This window comes from Melanerpes formicivorus, unplaced genomic scaffold (assembly GCF_026170545.1).
Source record: "Melanerpes formicivorus ecotype bairdi unplaced genomic scaffold, bMelFor1.0.p_v2 SCAF_1, whole genome shotgun sequence".
Classification (NCBI taxonomy): Eukaryota; Metazoa; Chordata; class Aves; order Piciformes; family Picidae; genus Melanerpes; species Melanerpes formicivorus.
This window is the reverse complement of record NW_027142353.1, coordinates 34,814,822-34,830,733: the sequence shown is the minus strand read 5'-3', so window position 1 is coordinate 34,830,733 and position 15,912 is coordinate 34,814,822. Positions and strand designations below refer to the sequence as shown.

At 47.1% G+C, this 15,912-nt stretch overlaps 1 protein-coding gene across 1 annotated transcript in view; it reads left to right on the top strand.

The window, feature by feature from the left end:
- Positions 1-15,912, top strand: part of INTS4 (integrator complex subunit 4) — a 57,616-nt gene that overhangs the window by 1,028 nt on the left and 40,676 nt on the right. Inside the window, exons 3-10 of the mRNA XM_068139835.1 lie at positions 254-371; positions 1,372-1,478; positions 1,669-1,854; positions 5,467-5,517; positions 6,426-6,514; positions 7,633-7,753; positions 8,986-9,057; positions 11,129-11,303. Of these exons, the coding sequence (XP_067995936.1) occupies positions 254-371; positions 1,372-1,478; positions 1,669-1,854; positions 5,467-5,517; positions 6,426-6,514; positions 7,633-7,753; positions 8,986-9,057; positions 11,129-11,303 (919 nt within the window). The remainder of the gene's footprint in view (positions 1-253; positions 372-1,371; positions 1,479-1,668; positions 1,855-5,466; positions 5,518-6,425; positions 6,515-7,632; positions 7,754-8,985; positions 9,058-11,128; positions 11,304-15,912) is intronic.

Sequence of the window (15,912 nt, the reverse complement as noted above, 5' to 3'; positions counted from 1 at the left end):
TTCCAAGAATCATCTTTCTATTCTTGCACAAAAGAGATTGAATGTTGGGGCTGGATGGGGAATAGATAGTCACAGGCTCCAGTGTTGGTGACTCAGCTGACAGCTGCCTGGGCTATTGGATGCCCTATTTGAGGAGAGTAGCCTGACAGTAAAATTCAGACCCATGCTAAATTATATGTGGTGCTGCCAGTGTGGGATGTTTTATGCCCTTCAAACTGGAAAATAAATGAGGCTGTCTGTGGTTTCTTTCAAGGAGAACGATGCCTCTGTAAGACTGAAGATTGCTTCCCTGCTGGGCTTGTTATCGAAGACTGCAGGATTTTCCCCAGACTGCATCATGGATGATGCCATTAACACGCTCCAAAATGAGAGTAAGTCTCACTTCTCAGGTGGTGCCTGAGATCAAGGCAGAATCTGGCTGTCAAGCATTTAAGGCAGTGGCAAAGCACTTACATCTGAAGGGTATTGAGTCGGTCATCAGCAAATTTGCAGATGACACCAAATTGGGAGCAGATGTTGATCAGTTAGAGGGAAGAAGGGCTCTGCAGAGGGACCTTGCCAGGCTGGACAGATGGGCAGAGTCCAACAGGATGGCATTCAAGAAATCCAAGTGCCGGGTGCTGCACTTTGGCCACAACAAGACCTTGCAGTTGTACTTGAACCTCGTGAGGTTCACACAGACCCACTTCTCAGACTTGTCCAGGGCAGCCTGGCCCTCAGGTGTGTCAACTGCACCACTCAGCTTGGTGTTCTCCACACATTCACTGAGTGTGCACTGGATCCCGCTGTCCATTTAACTGGAAGGTATTAAATAGTATTTGTCCCAGTATGGATGCTGGAGGGCCACCCATTACTATTGGTTTTCCCTGGGACACTGAGCTGTTAAGTCATTGGGCATGGTTGTCAAACTAGTTTTTTATCTATCTAATGATCCATCCATCAAACCCATAGCTCTTTAAGCCATCTAATGATCCATCCATCAAACCCATAGCTCTTTAAGCTGGAGGTAGGAATGTTGTGTGGTCCAGGTGGAGAGTAGGCTAAACATGAGTGAGGCTCACTGCATTCCAGGCTGTACCAACAGAAGTGTTGAGAGCAGGCAAAGGGAAAGGATTATTGCCTTTTTAAGCAGCATTGATTAGACCACATCTGGAATCCTGCATCCAGTTTGGGCTTTGCAGTGCCAGGTAAGTGCTGGCAAGGTTGATTGAGTTCAGTAGAGAGACACTGAGGTAGTCAGAGGCTGAAGTCTGTGCTGTACAAGGAGAAGCCAAGGCAGCTGGGCTTGTTCCTGCCTTGGGAAGGTTCCAGAGCCTGTGATTCTGTAGCTGAGGAGCTAAGTGAGGAGCCTTTCACTGGTTTGTTTTGCAGAGTCTCACCAAGTCCTTGCTCAGCTGCTGGATACCCTGTTGGTGATTGGCACAAAACTCACAGACAATCCATCTGTCAGGATACGACTGGTAGACGTGGCCTGCAAGGTAGGAAGGAAACTTTTATCACTGCCACAGAACTAAATATGCAGTCAGAGTCAGGGTTTAAATTATCTTAGTTTTTCTTAGCAATCTGTTGCAAGGTTAGCACTTCTAACCTGCTGGTGAACCTTTCTCTGATAACTGTTTCAGAGGTGAAAGCAATGAGCGTCCAACTAAGTTCTTTTCTTTTCCTCAGCATCTGACAGATTCTTCCCATGGTGTAAGGAATAAGTGTCTTCAGTTAATTGGCTGTCTTGGACCAGTGGAAAAAGGTGTTGCAAAAGATGCTGAAAACCAGGCTGCCAAAGATGTCCAGAAGATCATAGGAGATCATTTTAATGACCAGGACCCTCGTGTTAGGACTGCAGCTATAAAAGCCATGGTAGGTGGTGCTAAATGTTTGCAATTACATAAGGAAGCTGGTAGGGGGCTGCAAACTAATCCACAGAGGTTTGGGTTAGAGATGATGTAATCAATTCAGTAATTGTCCTTTTATTTCTCCAGGTAAATCTGATATTCTAAGGTAGATCTTGAAATATGAGAGTAATGTGAGATCTCAAAGGGCATTTTAGTGATTCTTTGTAATTTCTTTCAGCTGTAGCTGAAGAAGCTTTTCAGTTTGACTATTTTGAGTGTCATTTAGTGAGAAATCTGTATTTTTCAATGCAGCATTGGTTACCACAAATACAATAAGCTGCTGCTACTCCAACACACAGTAGGAAGCTGCTTATGACAGGAAACTGTGACCTGAAACCTGGCCTGCAGTACAAGAAGGATGTGGAATAGTTAGAGCAGGTCCAGAGGAGGCAGGAGCAGGGAGGTCATTCTGCCCTTGTACACTGCATTGGTTAGGCCACACCTTGAGTCCTGTGTCCAGTTCCCCTCAGTTCAGGAAGGATGTTGACTTGCTGGAACTAGTCCAGAGAAGGGCAACAAAGTTGGTGAGGGGTTTGGAGCACAAACCCTATGAGGAGAGACTGAGGGAGCTGGGGTTGCTTAGCCTGGAGAAGACGAGGCTCAGGGGAGACCTTATTTCTCTCTACAATTACCTGAATGGAGGTTGTAGACAGGTGGAGGTTGGTCTCTTCTCCCAGGCAACCAGCACCAGAACAAGAGGACACAGTCTCAAGCTGCACCAGGGGAAGTTTAGACTGGATGTTAGGAGGAAATTCTACACAGAGAGAATGATTGCCCATTGGAATAGGCTGCCTGGGGAGATGGTGGAGTCACCATCACTGGAGGTGTTTAGGAGGGGACTGGATGGGGTGCTTGATTGCATAGTTTAGTTGATTAGGTGGTGTTGGATGATAGGTTGGACACGATGATCCAACCTGGTTTATTCTATTCTATCATCAGAGGGATGGAACATTTCTGCTATAAAGACAAGCTGAGAGAGTTGGGTTTGTTCCAGTTGCTCCCAACTGAGCTGGTCTGGCAAAGTTAGTGTTGGGGGGAAATTTCAACCCACCACATGTTAAAAGGATATATAATTTTCCTTTATTTATTTGTAAAGGAGATGGCAATATGAATCAAAATATCAATAGCCTTTATTAAAGGCACTTGCTGAAGTGTGTCAGAAGGTTTGCTGTATGGTTAGCTGTATTTCCAGGGGGAATGCACAGCGTTTGGGCACCTGCAGCAGTGTAAACAGTTGTATGCAAACCGGGAGGAGCGTAACAGAAAGAGAACACCCCGGGAGCGAACGGCGCTCGACCACCGTGTGGGGGAGACTCCACAAGAAGAGTTATGGCCAAGAGGCAGTTAATTAATTACTCACAGCTGATGGTACCCAGGTAGGGAGCGCTGCTGCTGCTGTGCATCGGAGGCTGTGGGGCGCTCTCGTGCGCCAGGCGGTCGGCGAGGGCTGGTGTGGCTTCAGCAGACGGCGGGCTGCTAACGACGCCATCGCGACCGGCGCTCGCTTTGCCCTGGGTGAATTGAGGCGCGGCAAAGTCCTGGTCGTGAGGCGGAGCAGGCTCGGCTCCGACTCCTGAGCTCATGGCTTCTCTGGTAGCTTGCGGTGTGCGTGCTCGTGGCTTTATCCCAGGCACTGGACCAGGCAGCTCGAGGCAGTTTCAAACCAGACAAGGTCCGAGCAGGTTTAAACACTCAAGGCTTGAGCAAGAGTAAGCAAGACAAAAGCAAGGCACAGGCAACTAGAAATCAGCCTGTATATAAATCTTGCCCAAGATTGATTGGACCAATAGGGCATGAAACCAGCACATAGCTACCCAATGGGAAGGGGTTCTGCCAGGCTGTGGCCAGAACACATGCCTTTACCTTACAGGGCTGTTTACCAAACATGCATGGCCCTGTCCCCTTTGTTCCTCTTCCTGCATTACCCTGGCTTTCTGCAGGAAGGAGAGGGGGGAGTGGGACCATGTCTAGACACCTTAGTATCTGTCTGGGTTTGTGCTGGGGCCGTTTGGCCCTACCATGACACCACAACCCTGGAGAAGAGAAGGCTGCAGAGAGACTGTATAGCAGCCTTCCAGTATTTGAGGGGGGGCTACAGGACAGCTGGATGGGGACTTTTTCCTAAGGTGTGTAGTGATAGGATGAGGAGCAGTGGGTTTAAATTAGAGAAGAGTAGATTTAGATTGGATGTTAGGAACAACTTCTGCATCATGAGTGTGGTGGAACACTTGCAAAGGTTGCCCAGGGAGGTAGCTGAGGCCCCATCCTTGGAGATATTGAAGGTTAGGCTAGACAAGGCCTATAGTGTCAGGATGAGGAGTAATGGCTTTGAGCTAGAAGAAGACAGATTTAGATTAGACATTAGGAAGAAATTCTTTACCATGGGAGTGGTGAGGCACAGGAACAGGTTGCCAGGAGAAGTTGTGGAGACTCCAACCCTGGAAGTGTTGAAAGCCAAGCTGGCCAGGGCTTTGAGCAACCTGGCCTAGTGGAAGGATTTCTTTATCTGTGTTACTAGTGGCTGAGTATGGCAAATACCAGGGAGTCATGTGAAAGTTGGGAGAATGGACAGACAATGTATTGATGTAAATTGTATTTTCCTAATCAATCACAGTATGAATGGCTCTGAAGTTTATTAAAAAAATATACTGAAGTCAAGATTGTTACTTAAAATACTTATGGCCATTAACAAAGCCAAGTGCTGGGTCCTGCACATGGGTCAAATAGGCAATGGGGCAGAGCGACTTGAAAGTTGACTGGCAGAAAAGGACTTTGGGGTGCTGGCTGACAACCAGCTGAATGTGAACCAACAATGTGCTCAGGTGACCTAGAAGGCCAAAAGCATCCTGGCTTGTATCAGGACCAATGTGGCCAGCAGGAGTAGGGAAGTGATTGTGCCCTGGTACTCAGCACTGTTGAGGGCACACCTTGAATACTGTGTTCAGTTTTGGGCCTCTCACGACAGGAAAGACATTGAGATGCTGGAGTGTGCCCAGAGAAGGGCAACAAAATTGAAGAAGGGTCTAGAGAACAGGTCTGGTGAGGAGCAGCTGAGGGAACTGGGGTTGTTTAACCTGGAGAAAAGGAGGATGAGGGGAGACCTCATTGCTCTCTGCAGCTCGCTGAAAGGAGGTTGGAGTAAGGTGGGGTTGGTCTCTTTGCCTTAGTATCAGGTGAGAGAACAAGAGGAAATTACCTCAAATTGTGGCAGGGGAGCTTTAGGGTGGATGTTAGGAAACTGTAAGAGTGGTCAGGCATTGGAACAGTCTGTCCAGGGAGGTGGTGGAGTCACTGTCCCTGGAGGTGTTCAAAAAAACATATGAACATGGCACCTGGGGACATGGTCTAATGGCTGGGGTGGTCTTAGGTTGATAGTTGGACTCAGTGGTCTTAGAGGTCTTTTCCAACCAAACCAATTCTGTGATAATGAAGTATTTTTATTATAGCAGCTATCAAGAAACACAAGCAACTAAGTTTACTGAAAACAGAAAAAAACAGAGGTCAAAACTTACTCTGTGTCACTTCAACCTCTGGTTATAATTCCTTGTGGTTTTTTTTGTGTTTTTTTCCTCTGTAGCTGCAACTTCATGAAAGAGGATTAAAATTACATCAGGCTATTTACAGTCAGGTAAAACCTTCCTTTAATTTGTATTTGTCTTGCACTCATGTTCAGATCTTGCCTTTTCAGAGTGTGTGAGAGCATGTTTTGAGAGGTGGAGGGCACTGAAGGGAAGGGGCAGTGTTTTGCACTTAAGTTGCCTGTATTCCTTATTGCCCTGTGGCAGTGGAAATAAGTCTGTTCTGCATCCATTGTGCTTCAGCAAACTAAAGCAAAAGCTGTGACATAAATGAATTATTGGGGGAGATAACAGCACAAGGACTGATGGTTTGAAACCAATGGAGGAGAGATTCAGACTAGGCAGAAGGAAGAATTTTTTTGCAGTGAGACACTGGCCCGGGTTGCTCAGAGAGGTGGTAGATCCTCCATCCCTGGAAGCATTCCAGGCCAGGTTGGATGGGGCTCTGAGCAACCTGCTGTGGTTGGGGATATCCTTGCTGAATGCAAGAGGGTTGGACTAGATAACTTTTAAAGGTCCCTACCACCCCAAACCATTCTAGAATAATCATGGGAAGGGGAAGGTGTTCCAGAATTACTGCTCTCATCTGGCACTCTCAAAGCCTTCACCCTTGCTCATTGGTGAGTGCACATGAAACCTATTTTTATGAGAGTAAGGCTGTGCAGCTGAAGCCTGTATGAAATCAGCTCTACTAGAGATTCATGTTTCTGGGCTTCCTGCATAGTACAGGCAATTCTGGAGTTGCACAGCATGTGTCTGATTTGAGTTTCTTAGGACTAGTCTACTGCATCAGGCTTGGAAATGCTAGGGAGTAGAAGGGAAGGCTGAATTCACCCTGGTTTTTAATCTGCCCTGATTTATGGTCAGGGTCCTAAATGTGCTGTGGGAGGTGAATGAGAACTCAGGTAGGGATGTTTCAGCTATATTGGTATATTGGGGCTGTGAATTCTCCTTTCAGGCCTGCAAGCTGCTGGCAGATGATTACGAGCAAGTGCGCAGTGCTGCAGTTCAGCTGATTTGGGTCCTCAGTCAACTCTACCCTGAAAGGTATGTGCTGCATGCAGGGTGACTCAAAGTACTGGCAGAGCAATCATCCTAATCCTGAGAGCTTTGAGCTGGAAGGCCTCAGGAAGAGCTGTTGGAAAGCCAGTTGGGAGCAGATGTTAGTCAGTAAGAGGGTAGAAGGGCTCTGCAGAGGGACCTCGACTGACTGGAGAGATGGGTGGAGTCCAACGGGATGGCATTCAACAAGTCCAAGTGCCAAGTGCTGCACTTTGGCCACAGCAACCCCATGCAGAGCTACAGGCTGGGGTCAGAGTGGCTGGAGAGCATCCAAACAGAGAGGGACCTGGGGGTGCTGATCGATCAGCCGCCTAAACATGAGCCAGCAGTGTGCCCAGGTGGCCAAGAAGGCCAATGGCATCCTGGCCTGCATTAGGAATAGTGTGGCCAGCAGGAGCAGGGAAGTCATTGTGCCCCTGTACTCTGCATTGGTTAGGCCACACCTTGAGTCCTGTGTCCAGTTCTGGGCCCCTCAGTTTAAGAAGGACATTGAGACACTTGAATGTGTCCAGAGAAGGGCAACAAGGCTGGGGAGAGGCCTTGAACACAGCCCTGTGAGGAGAGGCTGAGGGAGCTGGGGTTGTTTAGCCTGGAGAAGAGGAGGCTCAGAGGTGACCTCATTGCTCTCTACAACTACCTGAAGGGTGGTTGTAGCCAGGAAGGGGTTGGTCTCTTCTCCCAGGCAACCAGCACCAGAACAAGGGGACACAGTCTCAAGCTGCACCAGGGGAAGTTTAGGCTCGAGGTGAGGAGAAAGTTCTTCATGGAGAGAGTCATTCGCCATTGGAATGTGCTGCCCAGGGAGGTGGTGGAGTCACAATCCCTGGAGGTGTTCAAGAGGGGATTGGACGTGGCACTTGGTGCCATGAGGTCTGTGGTGACAGGTTGGACTTGATGATCTTTGAGGTCTCTTCCAAGCTTGGTGATACTGTGATACAATGAGAACAAATTGCTGATCTGTGGTGAGAACCCACCCGTCTGGGCCATGTTTTGGTCCTGCTATTTCTTGCATATCCATGGGAATTCAGGATTGTTGTTTCTCTGCTTGGTGCCATCTAACATGGCATAAGATCAGCAAATTGATTTGTGTTTCTCTATCCTAGCATTGTCCCAATTCCTTCTTCCAATGAAGAAATTCGCTTGGTTGATGATGCATTTGGAAAAATTTGTCACATGGTCAGTGATGGTTCCTGGGTTGTTAGAGTACAAGCTGCCAAGTTACTGGTGAGTTATTCTCTGTTCCAGAGTAGCTCATCTTATGTTACTTTACTTTCCACATGGGGAGGAATAACACCAGGCACCAGTGCAGACTATTGGTTGTCCTCCTGGAAAGCAGCTCCATGGAGAAAGACCTTGGAATCCTAGTGGACAGCAAGTTCTCCATGGGACAGCAATGTGCCCTTGTGGCCAAGAGAGCCAATGGCATCAGAGGGTGGGTTAAGAAAAGTGTGTCCAGCAGGTCTAGGGAGGTTCTTCTCCTCCTCTACTCTGCTCTGGTGAGGTCACACTTATAATAGTGTATCCAGTATTGGGCTTCCCAGTTAAAGAAACAGGGATGTGCTGGAGATACTCCAAGAGAGAGCTACAGGGATGGCTGGGGGACTTGAACATTTCTCCTGTGAAGAGAGACTGAGACACCTGGGGCTGTTTAATCTTGAGAGGAGAAGGCTGAGAGGGAGTCTGATTATTGTCTATGAATACCTGAGGGGTGAGTATCGAGTGGAGGGGAACAGTCTCTTTTTGGTGGTGCACTACTGTGTAGTAGTAGACAAGGAACAATAGATGCAAACTTGAGTGTAGAAGGTTTCATCTCAACATGAAGAGAAACTTCTTTACAGTGAGGGGGACAGAGCACTGGAACAGGCTGCCCAGAGAGCATGTGGAGTCTTCTCTGGAGACTTCCAAACCCCACGTGGATACATTCCTGTGTGGCCTGCCCTAGGTGATCCTGCACTGAGAGGGGAGTTGGACTTGATGATGTCTGGAGATTCTTTCCCACCCCTAACATTGTGTGATATATCTGAAAATATGCGAGAGGGTGTTTAAAAACTGTGTAAGTAAATTTCTACCAAAATTCTGAGAAAGAAATGAGAGAGGTTGAGGAAACCCAAAAGTTTCCCAGCTGCACTCTGCAGTGATTCTTTCCTTGAGAGCAAAGCGTTGAGTAGCCACGAAAAAAGTACTTGTCCTAATTCATTCCACCTGGCTTCTCCAGCAGAGGACATGTAAACTAACTGAACCCTATGGTGCCCATATTAACCTCAGTGGGAAAAGAAAATGTTCTGACTGATGTAAATGAACTTGTTTAGACTCTTACATAATGGGGGTGTCAGACTCTTGGAATGAGTGGGTGAGATGGGGTGTTTCGTCAGGAAATTAGTGTGGTTCAGAATACTGCTTCTTCCTTTTGATACGTTCTGATACTTAATTTTTTTCTCTTTTTTTTTCTTCTTTAGGGCTCTATGCAACAAGTTAGCTCCCATTTCTTAGAGCAGACCCTTGACAAGAAGCTCATGTCAGATCTGAGGGTATGTAAAAATTTGGCTTTGGTGTTACGCTCCGTGATGTACTAAAATCATACAACGCAGCCATGGCGGTGCCTCGGGGCTGCTGAAAGTTAAATGATGATGTCAGAGGTTTTCTTTTAGATTAAAGTCAGTGAAACAATTGCTAGCTTTAGATTTCATTAGGCAAACAGGTAATAGGTTGGACAGATTGGACTTGATGATCTTTGAGGTCTTTTCCAACCTTGGTAATTCTGTGATTCAAACGTGTAAGAAACAGTTTGAGCCTATCCAAGTTTCACAGAGCAGAGGTAAACCTTTGTGTTCTTCTGGCAGCCTTTTGGCTGAAAGCTTGCTTTGTTCCTTATGGAAAGATTGCATCCTAGTTTGTTTTAAAACTTATGGAAACCCTCTTCAGGACCCAAGGTGGCAAAGAAACCCAATGGCATCCTGGCTTGTATTAGAAATGCTGTGTCCAGCAGGAGTAGGGAGGTGATTTGTCCCCTGGTACTCAGCTCTGGTGAGGCCACACCTTGAGTATTGTGTCCAGTTTTGGGCATTCAATACAGGAGAGATGTGGAGGTGCTGGAGCCAGTGCAGAGGAGGGCAGGGAAGCTGTGAAGGGCCTGGAGAACAAATCTGATGAAGAGTGACTGAAGGAGCTGGGGATGGTTAGTATGGAGAAGAGGAGGCTGAGAGGAGACCTCATTGCTGTCTACAACTACCTGAAAGGACGTTGTGGAGAGGCTGCTGCTGGTCTCTTCTCACAGGTAATTAGTGATAGAACAAGAGGGGATGGCCTCAAGCTGCCACTGGGTAGGTTTAGACTGGACAGTAGGAAAAATCTTTTCCCAGCAAGAGTGGTCAGGCACTGGAATGGGCTGGGCAGGGAGATGGTTGAGTCACCAACCTTGGATGTATTTAAAGTGGTTTGGATGTGGTGCTTGGGGATATGGTTTATGGCTGAACCTTGTAGAGTAGGGCTATTGGTTGGACCTGGTTATACTGAGAGTCTTTCCCATTCTGAATGTTTCTGTGTGATCTAACCAGTAGATCTAGACATTCCAAGAGATACCAAACTATAACTAAAGGCTGGGATTTCTGAGCCCTACAAGTAAAAATTGCTCAGTAAAATTCCTTCCTTGACCTATTTGCTTGAGGTGTTAGCTTCAGTCTTTCTGTCTGTGGAAGAATGGTGAGGCTAGAGCTGCTGGTTTTGGTGGGCTGATTTCCCAGGGCTGTTAAAGAAGGAGCTGCCCAGGTTTCTTCACATTGTGGAGGGAAAGGAGGTGGAGCAGCAAGCGTGCTTGGTGAATGTTGTATTTCACACACTGCTGAACACAGTGTAGCATTGGTAGTCCTTAAAGGATTTAATTGCAGTATAACAAGTTGAACTGCAAAGTGACAGCATCTGGGTTTGCAGATCAGTTGTTGGGTACTTAACTAGATGGGCCTTTGCCCTGACCCAGTTTGGCTGATCTTGTAATGGATGTTTAAAAGTATGTTAATTAAAATATATTAGTTATTGTCCTTTCCCAGCATCAATGGGGTTGTTCAGTCTGGAGAAAAGAAGGCTTTGGGGAGACCTTCAGTGGCCTTCCAGTACCTGAAAGAGACTTACAAGAAAGCTGGGAGGGACTTTTTTTACAAGGGCTTGTAGTGATAGAATGAAAGGGAATGGATTGAAGCTTGGGGAGAGTAGATTTAGGCTGGAGATTAGAAAGAAATTCTTTTCAGTGAGGGTAGTGAGACACTGGAACAGGTTGCCCAGGGAGGCCATGGATGCCCCCTCCCTGAAGAAGGTGTCCAAGGACAGGTTGGATGAGGCCTTGAGCAGCCTGGTCTGGTGGAAGGCCTCCCTTGCCCATAGTGTGAGGGCTGGAACTAGATGACATTTAAAAGTACAAAGAATTACTGTCAATTAGCAATACTCATGGAAGAGAAGATACTGTTTGCTTTTCTTAGCATTGGCACGTGTGTGTCAATGTCTCAGCCTCTGGCTACACCTCTTTTCAATCCAATAAAGCCCTTTAGTCTTTTGTTTGGTCACCTTTAAAGTTTACCATGGTTGTAACTCAACACTTTGTTTGGACAGAGGAAGCGCACTGCACACGAACGAGCCAAGGAACTCTACAGCTCTGGGGAGTTTTCCAGTGGCAGAAAGTGGGGAGATGATGCTCCCAAAGAAGAGATTGATACAGGAGCTGTAAACTTGATTGAATCAGGAGCTTGTGGGGCCTTTGTACATGGCCTGGAAGATGAGATGTATGGTAAGTGTTAACTTAATTATGGAATGATTGAAGAAGTAGGGGTGTTGGGTAGCAAGATTTGGGGTTTGGGTGGGTCTTCTTGGTCAGAATAGATCACTTGGCTGTTGTTTTTTCAACAAATCATGCACTTCAGGGTGGTGTGTTTTATTCTGTTGTGAACTCTGCTATGGCTGTTACTTCAAAGATCATGGAATCATTTAGGTTGGAGAGGACCTTTAAAATCACTGAGTCCAACTGTTAACACTGCCAAGTTCACCGCTAAACCATGTTCCTCGGCACCTCACCTACACATCTTTCAAATCCCTCCAGGGATAGTGACTCCACCACTTGTCTGGGCATGTTGTTCCAGGACTTGACAGGACTTTCACTGAAGGGTTTTTTTACAACTTGAAACTGGAGCTGTTTCCTTTTGTCTTATTGCTTATTACTTGGAACAAAAAACCAACACCCACCTTGCTACAACCTCCTTTCAGGTAGTTGTAGAGAAGAAGGTCTCCCCTGAGCCTCCATTTTTCCAGCCCCAGTTCCCTCAGCTGCTTCTCACAAGACTTGTGCTCTACATGCTTCACCACCACCTTTGCCCTTCACAGTATCACTAAGGTTGGAAGAGACCTCGAGGATCATCGAGTCCAACCTGTCACCACAGACCTCATGACTAGACCATGGCACCAAGTGCCACGTCCAGTCTCCCCTTGAACACCTCCAGGGATGGTGACTCCACCACCTCCCTGGGCAGCACATTCCAATGACGAATGACTCTCTCAGTGAAGAACTTTCTCCTCACCTCGAGCCTAAACTTCCCCTGGTGCAGCTTGAGACTGTGTCCCCTTGTTCTGGTGCTGGTTGCCTGGGAGACGAGACCAACTCCTTCCTGGCTACAACCACCTTTCACTCCAGTAATCTTCTGGACTGCCTCCTCTCTGCTGAATTAAGTTTCCAGCAGATATCTGGCAGGTTGAAGTCACCCCTTCTCTGGACATACTTCATCATCTCAATGTCTCTGTAGTGAGGAGCCCAAAACTGAACCCAATACCGAAGGTGCAGCCTTGCCAGTGCTGGGAACAGTGTTGCACAGAATTGTGGATAGAGATGTTCTGTTGAGTAACCAAAACCCAACAGCTTCCTAGAAACACTAAAGTTTTGGTAGGATATCTGGTAAAAAGTGGTTGTTGGTGTTATGCCAAAAGCCACGGGGATTATTTTTTGTTGATTACAACTGAACAGTTGCCATGTGCCTCTAAATTGGCAGCATCAGTTGCTGCTGTTTGAGATGGATGTTTTCTCTGCAGGAAGGAAAATCAAAATTAATGAAACTTGTTTAAAGCATAGCACTGCAAGGAACCTGTGTCCATGGGGACTGTAAACAGCAGCTTCTTGCCTAACAGAGGTTAGAAATGGTGGAGACAAAGCTACATACTTTTCCAAAGCTTTCAGAATTCATTTGCTCCAACAAACTAGTAGTCGTCTTCAAATTGTCAGCCCTAATTAAGCTGTAGCCAATTTATACCCATTTGGGTTTAGCCACTGGTGGGTTTCAGATTAAATAGTTGTTGCTCTTCTCTGCCTTCCCTAATATCTTAATAGAGAGATTTCATTTTGCAAGGGGCTGAACAGGTCTTTTAGTCTCTGCTGGTAAGAAAGAATCATAAAATAGTTTGGGTGAGATCATCAAGTCCAACCATTTTTCAAGTCTGGTGCTAAACCATGTCCCTCAGCACCACATCTCTGCATCTCTTAAACACCTCCATGGATGGGGATTCAGCCACCTCCCTGGGGAGCCTGTTCCAGTGTTTGAGAACCCTTTAAGTGAAGAAGCTTTCTTTTAACATCCAATCTAAATCTTCCCTGGCATAGCTTGAGGCCATTTCCTCTTGTCCTAACATTTAGTACTAGGGAGGAGAATCTAGCCCCCACCAGGCACCAGCCTCCTTGCAGGTAGTTGTAGAGAAGGTCTCCCCTCAGCCTCCTTTGCTCCAGGTAAATAACCCCAGTTCCCTCATGCTCTCCAGACACTTCAGCAGCTTTGTTGCTCTTCTCTGGACATTCTCTGTTGCTGTTCTCGTTCTGGGCCCCTCAGTTTAAGAAGGACATCAAATCACTTGAACGTGTCCAGAGAAGGGCAACAAGGCTGGGGAGAGGCCTTGAACACAGCCCTATGAGGAGAGGCTGAGGGAGCTGGGGTTGTTTAGCCTGGAGAAGAGAAGGCTCAGGGGTGACCTCATTGCTCTCTACAACTACCTGAAGGGTGGTTGTAGCCAGGAAGGGGTTGGTCTCTTCTCCCAGGCAACCAGCACCAGAACAAGGGGACACAGTCTCAAGCTGTACCAGGGGAGGTTTAGACTCGAGGTGAGGAGAAAGTTCTTCACTGAGCGAGTCATTTGTCATTGGAATGTGCTACCCAGGGAGGTGGTGGAGTCACCATCCCTGGAGGTGTTCAAGAGGGGATTGGACGTAGCCCTTGGTGCCATGGTCTAGTCATGAGGTCTGTGTTGGTAGGTTGGACTTGATGATCCTCGAGGTCTCTTCCAACCTTAGTTATACTGTGATACATATTCCAGCACCTCAATGTCTTTCTTGTACTGAGAGGACCAAAACTCACCCCAGTACTCAAGGTGTGGCCTCACCAGTGCCAAGTACAGGGGAACAATTACTTCCCTGGTCTTGCTGGTCACTGATACAGACCAGGATACTGCTGGCCTTTTTGGCCAAAAGCTTTCTTCTTGGCCAGCTGGAATGCACTGTTCATGAAAACAGATGTCTGGATCTCTCTGGTTTAAAATTTCAGGTGAGGTCTGGCTTACATCTTTAGGAATGTTACTGGTACTTCTGTTTCTTTAGTGTAAATGTTGTAATGTCACATCCAGCTGTTCCATAGTGCCATTGTTTAGGTCTCTTGAGCTCTTGCTATGAGGCTGTTTCTTTCCATCAGATTATATCTGATTTGCTCTTTTAAAGAGGATGGATTGTGAGTGTCAAACTGGAAGACAGGCATCTTTTAGCTCCTAGGTTTGCTTATAGCCTTGACCATGCTGGCAGCCTCAGGAAAGTCTGTGTGCTGGCCTTCCTAGGCCAGCTTCCCTGTGAGTAAAGCGAAGACTTCTATCTCTTCAGGCTGTTGAGAGGGGTTGGTGTTTGCAGAAAGCTGTGAAATGCCAAGCTCTGAATATGATTCCTGACTTTGCTTTTAATGTTACTGGAAGGACGAGGCTAAATTAGAAACCACCGTTCACAAAAATAGCTCTGTAGAGGTTGTTGTAAATTTAGTTTATTGCTCCATGATTCCTGCAAATAAAAGCACATTTTCACAGAATCATCAAGGTTGGAAGAGACCTCAAAGATCATCAAGTCCAACCTGTCACCACAGACCCATGACTAGACCATGGCACCAAGGGCCACATCCAATCCCCTCTTGAACCCCTCCAGGGACGGTGACTCCACTGCCTCCCTGGGCAGCACATTCCAATGGTGAACAACTCTCTCCATGAAGAACTTTCTCCTCACCTCGAGTCTAAACCTCCCCTGGTGCAGCTTCAGACTGTGTCCTCTTGTTCTGGTGCTGGTTTCCTGGGAGAAGAGACCAACCCCCTCCTGGCTACAACTTCCCTTCAGGTAGTTGTAGACAGCAATAAGGTCTCCCCTGAGCCTCCTCTTCTCCAGGCTATACAATCCCAGCTCCCTCCCTCCCAGCCTCCTCACAGGGCTGTGTTCAAGGCCTCTCCCCAGCCTTGTTGCCCTTCTCTGGACACATTCAAGTGTCTCAATGTCCTTCTTAAACTGAGGGGCCCAGAACTGGACACAGGACTCAAGGTGTGGCCTAACCAGTGCAGAGTACAGGGGCACAATGACTTCCCTGCTCCTGCAGCTAAATTCTAAATCCTATAACTGAATTCTTCCTGAAGCTTGAAATCTCTGCCTTTGTCCATTGGCCTGTGAAACATGTTCTCCAGTGTTTTTTGCTGTAGGTCTTACAATCATAGAATCATAGAATGGTGTGAGTTGAAAGAGACCTTTGAAGGCCATCTGGTCCAGCCCCCTCTGCAGTCCTCAACTAGATCAGACTGCCCAGAGCCCTGTCAAGCCTAATCTTGAATATCTCCAGGGATGGAGCCTCAACTTCATCCCTGAGCAACCTCTTCCAGCGTTCCACCACCTTTGTGGTGCAGAACTTGTTCCTAACATCCAATCTAAATCTACTCTTCTCTAATTTCAAACCCTTGCCACTTGTCCTGTCACTGCAGGCCTTTATTATCAGTCCCTCTGTGGCCTTCTTGTAGGCCCTCTTTGTTGTAATTAGGTCTCCCTAGAGCCTTCTCTTTTCTAGGCTAAACACCCCCAGCTCCCTCAGCCTGTCCTGGAGCAGAGGTGCTCCAACCCCCTGATCATTTTTGTGCCCCTCCTGTGGACCTGCTCTCTCAGGTCCATGTCCTTCCTGTCTTGAGGGCTCCAGACCTAGATGCAGGTAGATGTGATGCTCTAGGGAAGTGTTGATGAAGTGGAGAGATGTGGAATATACACAGATCTTCTAAGCTGGTAGATGATAGATTTAGACTGCATATTAGGAAGAAATTGTTTATAGTGAGGGTGGTGAGACACTGGAACCGGTTGCCCA